The sequence below is a fragment of the Bradysia coprophila genome, unplaced genomic scaffold (assembly GCF_014529535.1).
Source record: "Bradysia coprophila strain Holo2 unplaced genomic scaffold, BU_Bcop_v1 contig_297, whole genome shotgun sequence".
Taxonomy (NCBI): Eukaryota; Metazoa; Arthropoda; class Insecta; order Diptera; family Sciaridae; genus Bradysia; species Bradysia coprophila.
Genome location: NW_023503555.1, coordinates 1,907,357 through 1,920,483, shown reverse-complemented (window position 1 = coordinate 1,920,483; position 13,127 = coordinate 1,907,357). Strand labels below are relative to the sequence as shown.

Genomic DNA, 13,127 nt, shown 5'->3' with positions numbered 1-13,127 from the left:
AAATTTAAAATTTTTTTGATAGAATTGAACATTAAACGAGTCGGCTGTTAATGAAAATTACGATTTTTTGTTCGCAGTCTTAAGAAGCACCGTCATTAATCACCGTCATCTCTCGAACCTTTCACATCTTCATTCCTCTAACCTTTTGCAGACTGTTGGCTGCATTTTATTGATCGAATCTACTACGTCTTTTGATCAAGGTAACTGTACTGGTGGATACAAACCGTGTCACTTCAATATACATTTTTATACACAAGACCATGTAAGCCCGAGTTGAGTGCTGATCAAATAGCGTCGCAAAACACCATCGGAAATATTTGGGGAAAGGTCCGTTAATATGTATAAAATGCAAAAGGCCTTTTGTCAAGTGCGGTACTGAACAGCGTAGCGCTATCAACTTTATGGTCACGGATGGAGTGTTCTATTTGATTTTGTTGGAACCATTTCCACAACAAAAGCCCGTCGGTAGTTATACAGCCCGAGACTAATGATTAGGGACACAGGGAATGTATTAACTCAGTGGTAGTGTCTTCCTCCAAAAAAATCTGGGTTCAATTGCAGTGAGAGTAAATTTTTTAGTGCTCAAATCCACAAAATTTTAGAAACATTCACAATTCAAATTGAATCATGTTCTCGCATGATTGGCATGATTGGCAAATGGTGGAAAAAAATTAACAAATTTAGCAGAAAGTGCCAATTCAATTGATTTTACACTAAAGAAACGAAAAAAGGCATCAATTCTCTTGGTCAACTTAAACGTAGAGCTATGATATCCAAAATGAAACTATTGTTTTAGTTTAAAATTACGTTCAACACACCATGGATAGATTGATTAGTTAAACTTCTCCCTGAGTTTGACTAAAAAATATTCCTACAAAATTCGAGCACGTCCGTCAATGTTAATTCCACTCTCCTCACGGGCTCTTCTTCACTCCATTCACGATTTCTCTGTAAGAACGAAGAATTTCATAAGAATTTTTCGATGCCTTTGGACGCGGATAACTTCCTTTCTCTATGGGCAATGATCGTTTGGCTCAGAAACCATAGGTGAAGTCGTCAGGCTATTCAACATTGGAATTGTGCTAACTTATAGAGTGTTCCAGTTCAAACAAATAGGACAGTTTTCGAACAGTTGAGGCTACGAGTATAAGTTGTTTTCGACCAATTAATGCTACGAGTATAAGTTGTTTCAATATGAAGTTAACAGAGTTTTCGAAGAGTTGAGGCTTAATTGTGCTATAATAATTCTATACGCAGCCTCAACTGTTTGAAAACTGTGCTAACGTTTCGAATTGGAACACTCTATTGGCTATTGGCTATCGGCAGTTTGTATCTATTTCTCACCAATCAGACATTTTTATAATATGGAGTCAGCGTTGTGTAATATTCGCTTAGGGTCAATTAGTCCCTCAAAAGACGGTTTGAAGTCTGAGCCATATTATTACACTATCCAATACAAGAATGACAATAGAATACACATCGTGTGCCTAAAAAAGCATTTATCACCGAGTTGAATACAAAGTTTTACTCAAAAAACCCAACGAAAGTTTTACCTTTCGTCATAAGTAGAGAAAATGTTTGTTCCACCTATTTTATTTTGGTACTCTAGAACAGACCACAGACCGAAAAATCCAAAGTGGTGTCACAATTAAGAATGAGAAGTCGAATTGAAGATACGAAAATTTTAGTTCTGGACTACGACAGATTCTCTAACCAAAATTTTATTTTTAATTTACTGCTTAATTGGCACCAATACCTCCATTTGCCCACAATTTGGATTCAAATAAATGGAACACGAAAACGAATTCGTCTTCTTCTGTTATACTTTAATCCTTCAACTTTATTGTTTCAAAATAAGAGAAAAAGAAATAGTTCATTTTACTTAAATGCAACACTTATAACCCTTTCCGCATCCGCTATCATGGAATACGAAGTGCCGATCTTTTGGACATGTTTTATAACATTTTCCCCAACCATTTCTTTGATACCCTTGATCTTGGCAGCTGATGGCATCTGTAGCAAAAGATTTTTTTTTGTATCTCAATGAATAAGATTTAAGGAAAATAATTCCGAAGACAAAATGTTACCAGAAACTCCAATGTAAACCATGGCAACGATGCAAAATAAAAAGAAAATTTTTAGATACATTTTGGTGTAAAGCAGAAATGAAACTTGGTCTGAGATGAAGTTATTCTGGCTTTTTATACCCATCAGTTTGGTCCCCAGCCTTGAAACTGTTGTTACTATGTGTACAAGAATTAGAAAATGGATTAATTTCCCGGTAACAATGGGAATACTAATTTGAATTTATGACAATCGAAATAATATATTTACAGATGGTCTCAGAATAGTGACTATTCTTATGAAGGTGCCAACAGTGGCACCGTTATTATAGGTGGTATTCACACCCGAATCCAACAAAATACCATGCAATATCTTAGACCCTTTGTGTATCCGCTATCATAAAATACGCTGTATAGACACTTTAGGACATTTTTTATAACATTTTCCCCAACCATTGCCCTGATCTTGGCAACTAATGGCAGTTGTAGCGAAAGTAAATTTTTGTCTCGATAAATTAGTTTTAGGAAAAACAATTCCAATGAAGAATTGTTACCAGAAGCTCCAGTGTACACCATGGCAGCGATGCAAAATAAACAGATTTTTTTTGTTATTTATAATTACAAAACCTGGTGTGAGGTGAAGCTGTTCTGGCGTTCTATACCCCCTCAATTGCTATCATGTGTACACAAATTAGAATATTGACTAATTTCCCTATTGCAATACAAAATACAAATTCGTATTTATTAAATTAAATTAAATTAATTAAATAATATTTGTACAAGTGCCTCTTAGAATAGTAAATGTCGAGGTAAATGTTATTGAAGATAAAAGGAAATTGCGTCTTATTAAATTTAGTGCTAATTGTATGAAGCCCAACAGATTGAAAATCTATTTCCAGGTTTACGTATGAAGTTTCGCCAAAAATCTAGAGAAGAAATCATCACATTTCATCATTGACTTCAACAAATTGGCATGAACTTACATACCAATGATATCAACGTCCACTTTTCTACGTTCTTTTATGTACATTTCCACCGAATCACGATCAGAAGGATACGCTAGTATTATCCGTCAAAAATCTATCAATTCTATTACTTGTTTTGTCCTAAGCCTAGCTTTAATCTGACTCTGAGAGTGTCTAACAAAAGGTGTCGTGTTTGAAATATCTTTGATTTTTTGGTTATGGTTAAACAAAGCTTCGAAGAGGGAAGAATAATGTAGACGTTCACACGAAATCCTCCTTCCCTAAGCCCAACGAAAAATCGGCAAAAAGTGTGCTCAACATGGATCGATGTGGCTGAATCGGCACACGATCAAGTTGACCTGACGTTCTAGACAGGTTCCTAGCGGCAACAGGGAGGCTACCATGATTTACATGATTACCGCAAGGATTACCGGGAATAGAAACAAAGGATCAACAGGTTTGTGTTTCGAGATCTTCACTGATCGACCTAACCTGATAAATCTATATAAGCTTTGAACTAATGCTTGGAATACGGCAACAAAATTCAACCGTAGTCGAAAGTGGGTCAGGTCACATCAGATTAAATTAATAAAAAGAACCTTGGATGAGAGCATCTTTCGATTCATCAATTCAAAGAGAATGTGGATGGACTCAAGCGCGGTGTACTTGAGTCAAATTGAAAATTGCATTCCGAGCTGATCCCGTGTGCGACATCATTGAAAAGCCGCTCACAAAAGCCGCAATAATGTTGACAATTATGTCTCCTTTCTTCGCAAACCATTGATTGTATGCTGACGGGGAGGTTGACCTAATATCCGCACAGGACAAGCTGACAACAATGTGTCTTAAAAAATTCCGCTTTCATCACGACTCACGACAAACGTCGTTTTTTTTAAGACGAAATGACCATAATGACAAGAAAAAGCAAACAAATCACTCTGTGACCATTACCAACGATTACGATTATTTTTATTTTTACTATTATCTATCGTCAATAACATTTACTATTCTAAGAGGCACTTGTACAAATATTTAATTGCCATAAATGCGAATTTGCATTCTAATATTCTAATTTGTGAACACATGATAGCAACTGACGGGGTATAAAAAGCGTGAATAACTTCATATCAGGCCAAGTTTCATTTCTGCTCTACACCAAAATGTATCTAAAAATTTTCTTTTTGTTTTGCCTGGTTGCCATGGTATACATTGGAGTTTCTGGTAACATTTCTTCTTGGGAATTATTTTCTTTAATCTTATTCATTGAGATACAAAAAAAATACTTTTGCTACAGATGCCATCAGCTGCCAAGATCAAGGGTATCCAAGTAAAGGTTGGGGCAAGTGTTATAGTAAATGTCCTAAAGGTCGAGAGAGCGTTTACTATGATAGCGGATGCGGAAATGGTAAAAAGTGTTGCATTTAAGTAAAATGATCTGTTGGTGGAAACTTCGATTTTTTCTTTTATTTTTTTTTCAATAAATTGAATCAGTAGCCAATAACAGAATTTTTGTATTTCATTTATTCCCGCTCTAATCAATAAGCACTAATTGACCACAATGGCACAAATAAACGACGGATAAGGTCATGGTTTGAAACGTGTGCCATTACATTGACTGACATTAAAAACATTTGTTCAGCGACTTTGAGCTCTAAAGTGCCCTAACAAAGGCTGACCTGGTGAAATCTCAGCCGTCGCGAATAGTAGAAAATCAAAATTTTGTTAAAACGAACATAATGGTGCCAGATGAAGAATGAAAGACCAATAGAACTTAGTGTAAAATGTAAAAAATGTAATAGGACGACACGATCTACATTTTTGTACGTTTACACAGCAATGAGCCATCATGGTAAAAAATAGATTTGAAGAATTTCTCGGCCAAAAATATGTTACTAATTTCTATAGTTGTTTAAGAGGCACCGATGCTTTGCTGAAAAGCATACATTTGGGCGTTTTTTAAATACTTGATTTTAGTTTACTTTTGATGATATCTTTCCACCAGAATCCTTCTTCATAAATCTACGACCGCGATAACGACCACGAATGTGGTAGCTTTAAATAAAAATAAGTTTTGGTTGTAACAATTTGACCCACCCCTGAGAAAACTGAGCAGTTTATGAAAATTTCGTTAAGAGCGTTCAACCCTTTGCAAATTTGTAGCCTACATTTGGGCGGAAAAATATTCGTTTTTTGATGAGTTCTTTGAACCAAAATCTCTTTTCGAAAAAGTAAAACCATTAAAGCACGCAAAAATATGTTACCTCTGAAGGAATTTTGGTTTGTGGGTGATAACTTATCTCACCTAAAAAAGGCAAAGAATCTCTTCCTGAGTTTTAAGAGTTTTCGGATTCTAAGAAGAAATAGCATGTAAATGTAAAACGCACAAATGTAGGCTATCATTTTATCGTTGTGTTGGGGTGCATAATGAATTTGCCTATCAACAATAAAGAGAAATACAATTGAGAGACCTTTTCTCTTTCTCTGAATACATTGTGTATGGCTTTATAGTAACAATTGTAATGTCGTTGTAAGAAGCTGAGTGGCGCAGTGGAATGATGCGTTCTCGAAGGTTCGAGGGTCGATAGATCGATTCTCGGTCGGGCCATTTTTTATTTTTTTTTTATTTGTATATATTATTAACCATTAAGTGGTACGGAAAATGCATGTTGTCGAATGTTCAGTTTCTTTTATCGCAAAAGATTAGAAATTTTACCGACAGAACATCACCATTCACCATTGATTTACATTATGTGCATTTCATACACCTCTTCCACCCATACTAACTCAATGTCATTCTCTTACTGTGTTCGTCTTTACAAAATATCATGCATTTGAGTAGGACCTGGTGGCACAGTGGTAGCGTGGTTGACTTCCACGCAAAATACCGGGGTTCGATCCCACCTGCCACCAGTTTTTCCTCTAACCCTACCCAGGCTAGTCAATAATTGGGTACTTCTGTGGAAGGAAAACTTCTCCGAAAAGTGATATAAAGCGATTAACTAGTTAATCACTTTACTTCACTACATTCGAAAGGAATATATCAGCTAAACAGCAAACGGATAGTTTTTTTTTTTAAATATATTCGGTTTATCTTTGATGTTTGAAAATCTTCTAAATAAAACATCTTTCTGTAATTCCAGAGACGGAAAGTTCTTACAATGTCTTAGATTCTTCTCTCATAACTAAAAAATTCTTTGTGGGATTTAGGGGAAGGTGGAATCTTTGATGTTTCAAAATCTTTCTGTAATTCTAGAGCCGGAAAAGTCTTGTGATGGCTTCGATACTTCTATCATAACAAAAAGATTTTGTGTGATTCCGGGCAGCAAGTATCTTTGATATTTAAAAATCTTCGAAACAAAAAAGTCTTTGTGGGATTCAGGGAAGGAGAAATCTTTGATGATTGAAAATCTTCTAAATAAAACATCTTCCTGTAATTCCAGAGACGGAAAGTTCTTACAATGTCTTAGATTCGTCTCTCATAGCTAAAAAATTCTTTGTGTAATTTAGGGGAAGGTGGAATCTTTGATGTTACAAAATTTTCGAAATGAAAAATCTTTCTGTATTTCTAGAGTCGCAAAAGTCTTGTGATGTCTTTGATTCTTCTATCATAGCAAAAAAAAGTCCTTGAGTGATACCAGGAAGAAGAAATCTTTGATAAAAGAAAAAATCACTCTTCAGTGTATGAGTGTTATAAAAGTTTCATAAAGCTTCCTTTACTGTAAACAAAAAAAACCTTGTTTTGACCATGGCCAATACCCTCTCTAGCAACCAAACTACTTTTATTAAGGTGTTGAAAGAATGAAGTAGCCTTTGGAATTTACATGTACGTACATTACAGCGTAGTTAGTCAAAATGTAGAATAGTGTTTGTGGAATACAAAGAAATAAGATGTGAATTTGATACAGAGAGCTGAGAGTTTGTTTGCTAGAGAGAGTATTGCTATGGCGAATAAAGAACGTATGTAAACCTTAAACTTTTGATGTTTGAGAATATGTTACTAAAAACATCTTGTGACAAATGTTTGTAGAAGAATTTTCATTTAGTAAACGGTAATTAGAAAATTCTTCAGACAAATTAAAGTCTCCTTCCAAAGAAATAAGATTTTTCTGACGTCTGAAAATCTTCAGTGATGTTTAAAGGATCTTTCCACATTACTACAACAAGAAGATTCTTCAGATGTCTTAAAATCTTTCATAAGATTTTCTAGAGTGCGTACCCCCTCGTGTGTTATGCGTTTTTATTCACACTAACAAACAATGACTCCTCAGCCTCACGCAAAAAAAAAGTTGTACGGATAAAACGTACATTTCGACGATGAGACCGTTATCCGTACAATGTACGACCAATGGACCAATGGTACAAAACTTTATTTTACCGTACTTTTCATGTTTCAAGCACTACTTTCGACGTCCTTATCATGTAAAGTCCATTACATAGCTCGGGATAAAAATGAAAAGTCTCGTTTTCGGGTGTTTATTGACCTCGGCTTCGCCTCGGATCAACAAAATTCACACGAAAACTCTACTTTTCATCTTTTTATCCCTAGTCATGTAATAGTACATTACTATGCAAGGGAAGTAAAGTGATATCTCGTATCCAGATGAGTAAAAGTAACCGAGGGCTTTAGCCCGAGGTACATTTACTCATCGTGATACGAGATATCACTTTATTTTCCGTGTGTAGTACGACGTTTTACTATGCGAGTGATGTAAAGGCTATTGCCTATACATGTAATAGCCTTATTACATGCACCAGCATAGTAAAAAACTATTGTAATCGACCAATGGTCTCGCCAATGGTACAAAACTTTATTTTACCTGTTTTTACACACCAATAACAGTTTTTAATAATTGTGTGCTCTGTTTTTGTTTGTTCTGCATATTAGATAACGTCTTTCCTGGACTTAATGTGTTTTCCAGGTAAAATGAAGTTTTGTACCATTGGTCGACTACAACAATAATACGCACCCATGTCAATAACTCACATAATAGTCGGGTGCGAGTTGTCCAAAAAATCCGTTTCGCTCATATTGAATGTGAAAAGCGATTTTATGGTTGATTATCGTAGTTGGATCGACCAGTAACTCGAATCGCGATGTTGGCAAGCAAGGATCGGCTTGGTTTGGTCTAGGGAGCCGACGTTGTCCAACACTTCTTTTCGCTTTATCAGATTTAGATTTTTGAAAATTTATTTAAAAAATAAAAAACATTAATTACTTTAAAAAAAGCATTTCTCGGATTTTCCAGATTTGCACACTTTTTTGTATTGATGGGTGCCATCTTGAATTACAGCGCCACCTGCATACTTATATTTTTCTCGTATGTTGAAAGGTTCAAGGAACACAGGATTTTTTTCCCACTCAATTCGGATCAAAATTCAATTTTATAGAGCCGAAAGAAGGTTTAGCTAACGGCGGCTCCATGGCCCAGACCAGGCCGATCTCAGCTTGACTACATTGCGATAAAATCGCTTTTCACATTCAATATGAGCGAAAGGACAACTCGCACCCGACTATAATAACAAGAATAAGAATTAAAACGAACAGTCGAAAGTGCATTTAGTTTGTATACTCAGATAACTACATGCGCCTAATTTTCTCTCTTCTCTTATGAGTCACGTCACACCAAACCCATACGAGGATTGAATTACAAAATCTGGTTTCTCAAAGAAACCCGATTTCAGTAGAAGATCGATTTCAAAATGAAGAACACGTTTCTTGTGGTTGTTTGTGCTATAATTATCTGTTGGTCATCGATCGCAATCGTATCGGCATCAGATCGCTATTGCCATGGTTATTTGGCTCGGGAATTGAGACAGATTTGTGCAAGAGGTAATTCAGTTCTATTTTACATCTAAAAAGCCTGAACTATTCATCAGTTTACGTTCAACGAAAATGCATTTTCTTTTGCTCAATTAGATGTAACTCCTTCAGCGGATGCCATTTACGATTGCTGCCATCAACTGTGTTCACAATCGAAACTCTCAAAATATTGTTAACGTTGACTCGTGATTGCCAGAAACAGAGTGGTACTGACTGAATTAATAACTTTGGCTCAATCGAAGGAATTTGATGTAATTCATCGAACATATCAATGCTCTCATAGAACATCGACCAATCTGGAATGTGAAATAAATTTTTAATTTTTGATACCTACTGTAATCAAGTGCTTCTCATTGTTCTTATTCCAAAATGATCGACGTAAAGGTGAATACAAAGTTACCATTTTCATCAAAAACTCATTCATGACGATTCATACAAACCCTAACAAAGAAATTAAAATCGTGCAGTGACAGATAACCACTGTGACCTTTGGGGCACTGAATTTGTTGATTCATTGATTAGTTGTCCAATTTTCTCTGTTTGTATAAGTTCTGTGTAGATTGTCTGTAGACTGAAAGCTATACTCAATCTAGCAAACAAACTCTCAGTCAAATTCACACCCAACTGAGACCTAACTTAGTATTGATAGAAAGATTTAGAAAGACAAGTGAAGTAAAAGATTTTGAATCCATTGAGTTGGCACATTTTCCGTGGATTACTAGGTCAGTGAATTCTAGGCCTAGGTCGGTGAATTCAGTCATATACAGTATAATCACTGTCGTTGAAATCTTTTACTTCATTTGTTTATTGTATACATTACTGCTATAAGGAATTGTACTGTCGTTCATATTGAAGAGTCAAAAGAGTTTTGTCATCGACGGCAAGCAGAAAGAGTCCACAAAGTTTCGTTCTCTTACTCATCTACTCAAACAGAGTCCTTCCACTTGCACTCTCAGGCAGTCGGGCTACATTGTAGGATGAAATTATTACTTAATGGGGCCTAACCTGTACAGTCAATCGGTTCAGCTGTAAGTTTGCTTGACAGATGCGTTAAAACAATATAATAAAGGCTGGATTGCTAAAACCGACAATTACACTATGATTGTGATCAATTGTAATCCGATATTACCCACATGCTAAACAATGGAAAACGTAGCGTAATTGTAGATTACAGCAATTCAAAATTGACAGTGTGTTCTCGGCCTAAGGGATGCAGAACGTACGACTGTAAGTCCAGCTTTGACCAAATGATCGTTTTTCATAATAAGGGCGAGTTCAAAATAGACGCGCTTTTTGATTGAATTTGGTAGTGTCATCTAGACTCATTTTCTTCTCATCCAGCTGATTTTGACACGTGCGTATGTATCATGGTATGTGTGTAAAATGTAATGCAAGTAAATATAAAAATAATCACAAAACTCAAAATAAATTCATGAATTGTAATTAATGTCAGTGATTCAACAGATTTTAAAAATGAAGTTGACCTTAAAATCTATCCCTCCATCAGGGAAAACACATTCAGCGACTGTTCTGTTCTTTCACGGCTCAGGTCAGTGTACGAAAAGTGGTTGAAAGTGGTTCAGTTTTTCATGGATCTAATAACCTAGTCAATAAGTGACTGAATGTCTAAATTTTAAGGAAAAAAACGTTTCTATTCTCAGGCGACACTGGTCCTAACTTGATTGAATGGGTACGTTTTCTGCTGGGAAAAGACCTTCAATCTCCTCACATCAAGTTCGTTTATCCAACAGCACCTCTGCAACCTTACACTCCATTAGATGGAGAGGTAATAAGTTAAAATCAGATCTTTATGGTTCGAAGTCAGTCAAAACCACTAGTCTTTGATTCACAGAAATCGCACGTCTGGTTTGATAGAAAATCGATTTCAATCGATGCACTGGAGAGTAGAAAATCACTAGCATCCAGTTACGAATTGGTGAACGATTTGATCGAAGCCGAACTAAATAATGGAATTCCAATCAATCGTATTGTGGTTGGTAGGTCACGAAGTAACTCATAGAACCTAGACTCTCGAAACTAAAATTACTATCAATGCAGGTGGATTTTCAATGGGTGGTGCTCTTGCTCTTCACACTGGGTACCATGTAAACACAGATGTAGGCGGAGTGTTCGCATGTTCGGCATTTCTCAACAGAGACTCCATAGTGTATGAATCGTTAAAGAATAAACCTCACGGCAAGCTTCCTGAACTGCTCATGTTCCACGGCGATAGGGATACGCTTGTACGACCCGAGTGGGGATCAACAACGTTTAACAAATTGCAAGAAATGGGAGTAGAAGGCGAGTTCGTTTCAGTCAAGAACACATTGCACGAATTGAAAGTTAAAGAATTGGTTCAAATACAGGAATGGCTGGCGAAGATATTACCACCGATAGAGAGCGATGTTAGTAATAAATTATGAGAAGTTTGAGTTGTGTTAGACGTTTTTTGGGAACAAGAAAGTTCTTTTTGTAAAATTCTGAAGTTTTTTTTTCGTTTTTTGCCTATTTTGAGGGTTCAAGTCGAACCTACATCATCCAACGAAAGAAGATCCATTTCGAATGGAGTACAACAACCGCATCCACTGTGGACCTCAGACTAAGGCATTTTCAAAGAATGTCCAATTTTTAGAATAAACTCATCCTAGATCAGACCCATTAAAATCTACTTGCTAGTTTTAGAATTCATATCACCAACCAGTTCGGTACATACCATTACTATCAAACTTACGAAGAACCGGCATAGTTAATATCAAAACAATGAATAAAATCTCAAAATATCTTTAATTTAAGATATTTTAGTCATCATGCAATGCATATACTCGATATACTCGTATATATTCGACAACGAACAACATGCACTGCACATACATCCAGTTCGCCCTTCTTGTTCATATACGAAAATGTGAATTTCATTTTCTGTATACTTCGCCACATATTGTCGTTTATGTATTATAGACTTGCTGTTGAATGACAACGAATAAGCATACTTACCTGGCGTCGGGACTACGATGATCAACAAGGTCGTTTCCCCTAGTCTAGGCCTAATCATTGCACTTCGATTGGGCTGAAACTGGCGATTTTTCCTAATGCGAAAAACTCGGTCGTAAAATTTTTGTTAGCAGGGGTGAGCGTTCGCGCTATCCCTAATAGAAGATTCAAAACAAATGAAATTTTATTGTACCAATACATGGTTAATATGTTGGAATACAATCATTTCATAGAGAATTTAAAGTCTCGTGTCTTACCGCTGATTTTTATGTGAAGTGCAAATTCGATTTGAATTTTACGTATGCGTTATTAAGGATAAAATACGAGTGAAGATTTTATGTAAAGTATAAAACAGTACAGTAAATAGGGAAAGGAGTAATTCTCGATTTTTTGTCAAATGTCCTCAATAGAAACACGAAAAATAAGGAACTCGTATATCGGGCTTTTCAAAAATTAATGATGGCCAACAACGGACTTCAAGCATGAGTGGTACTCTTTACATGCTTATGCACGGTAAAGTGCACTGTTTGTGACAGGAAATAGTACATTACTATGCAAGGGAAGTAAAGTGATATCTCGTATCCAGATGAGAAAAAGTATCCGAGGGCGGTAGCCCGAGGTACTTTTACTCATCATGATACGAGATATCACTTTATTTCCCGTGTGTAGTATAACGTTTTACTATGCGAGTGATGTAAAAAGCTATTGCCTATACATGTAATAGCCTTATTACATGCACCAGCATAGTAAAATGCCCTTACCGTCCAAAATATGTTAAGTCACTGCTTGTAAATGACGTAACATACTGAAATAGGGTACTGAAACTGAAACTCCGTGTAGGCAAGTCGAAGAAAATGGTTATTTGTGTATTCGCGGATTGTAGGCCGAACGAAGTGAGGCTTACAAGCGAAAGTGCCTTAAATCAACCGTCCCAAACAGGTGCACATGTAAGTTTTCATGCAGAGGGCCGGAAACCCGAGAAAATTCGAAAAATTGCCCTCATTTTCGGCCCCGAAGCATGAAAAAAAAAATTGTCCAGAGTCAAGTCAAGTCCTTCTGTATTAGAGAACTAAAACATACGATTTCGTCCCGCTGATCTCAAACCTCACTTTCACAAAACTCCCGTTAATTTCATGAGGAAACAATACACTCGAAGAATTCGTCAGGGACGAATGACAGTTTCTAGAGATTTGTGATCGATTATGCGTTCTACGGTACCTTCATTCAAACTATTCAAACACATAGTAAAAACCACAAACCATCTACGTACGACTTCTACACAACTGA

General features: G+C 36.2%; 1 protein-coding gene, 2 long non-coding RNA genes and 1 other non-coding gene across 4 annotated transcripts; 3 read left to right on the top strand and 1 right to left on the bottom strand.

The window, feature by feature from the left end:
- Positions 1 to 3,954: 3,954 nt before the first annotated feature.
- LOC119078815 lies at positions 3,955 to 8,157 on the bottom strand. Its single transcript, XR_005088065.1, has 3 exons — positions 8,009 to 8,157; positions 5,803 to 5,807; positions 3,955 to 3,966 (listed from the first exon to the last, which is right to left on the bottom strand). It is a non-coding gene; the product is annotated as an uncharacterized LOC119078815 (long non-coding RNA).
- Positions 8,158 to 8,627: 470 nt separating this feature from the next.
- LOC119078814 lies at positions 8,628 to 9,179 on the top strand. Its single transcript, XR_005088064.1, has 2 exons — positions 8,628 to 8,858; positions 8,946 to 9,179. It is a non-coding gene; the product is annotated as an uncharacterized LOC119078814 (long non-coding RNA).
- Positions 9,180 to 10,218: 1,039 nt separating this feature from the next.
- LOC119078813 (lysophospholipase-like protein 1) lies at positions 10,219 to 11,322 on the top strand. Its single transcript, XM_037186518.1, has 4 exons — positions 10,219 to 10,398; positions 10,511 to 10,635; positions 10,702 to 10,846; positions 10,908 to 11,322. Exons 1-4 carry the CDS (start codon positions 10,296 to 10,298, stop codon positions 11,270 to 11,272), a joined length of 738 nt encoding a protein of 245 aa, XP_037042413.1. The 5' UTR covers positions 10,219 to 10,295; the 3' UTR covers positions 11,273 to 11,322.
- A 513-nt stretch (positions 11,323 to 11,835) lies between these two features.
- Positions 11,836 to 11,999, top strand: LOC119079172. Its single transcript, XR_005088126.1, has one exon. It is a non-coding gene; the product is annotated as a U1 spliceosomal RNA (small nuclear RNA).
- The last annotated feature ends 1,128 nt before the right edge of the window (positions 12,000 to 13,127 follow it).

Bases quoted from the DNA above. Each gene is read 5' to 3' on its own strand.
- LOC119078813 (XM_037186518.1), top strand. From the start codon at position 10,296: ATGTCAGTGATTCAACAGATTTTAAAAATGAAGTTGACCTTAAAATCT. The intron at 10,636-10,701 runs GTAATAAGTTAA...TTTGATTCACAG, and splicing joins ACACTCCATTAGATGGAGAG to AAATCGCACGTCTGGTTTGA. The intron at 10,847-10,907 runs GTAGGTCACGAA...CTATCAATGCAG, and splicing joins AATCAATCGTATTGTGGTTG to GTGGATTTTCAATGGGTGGT.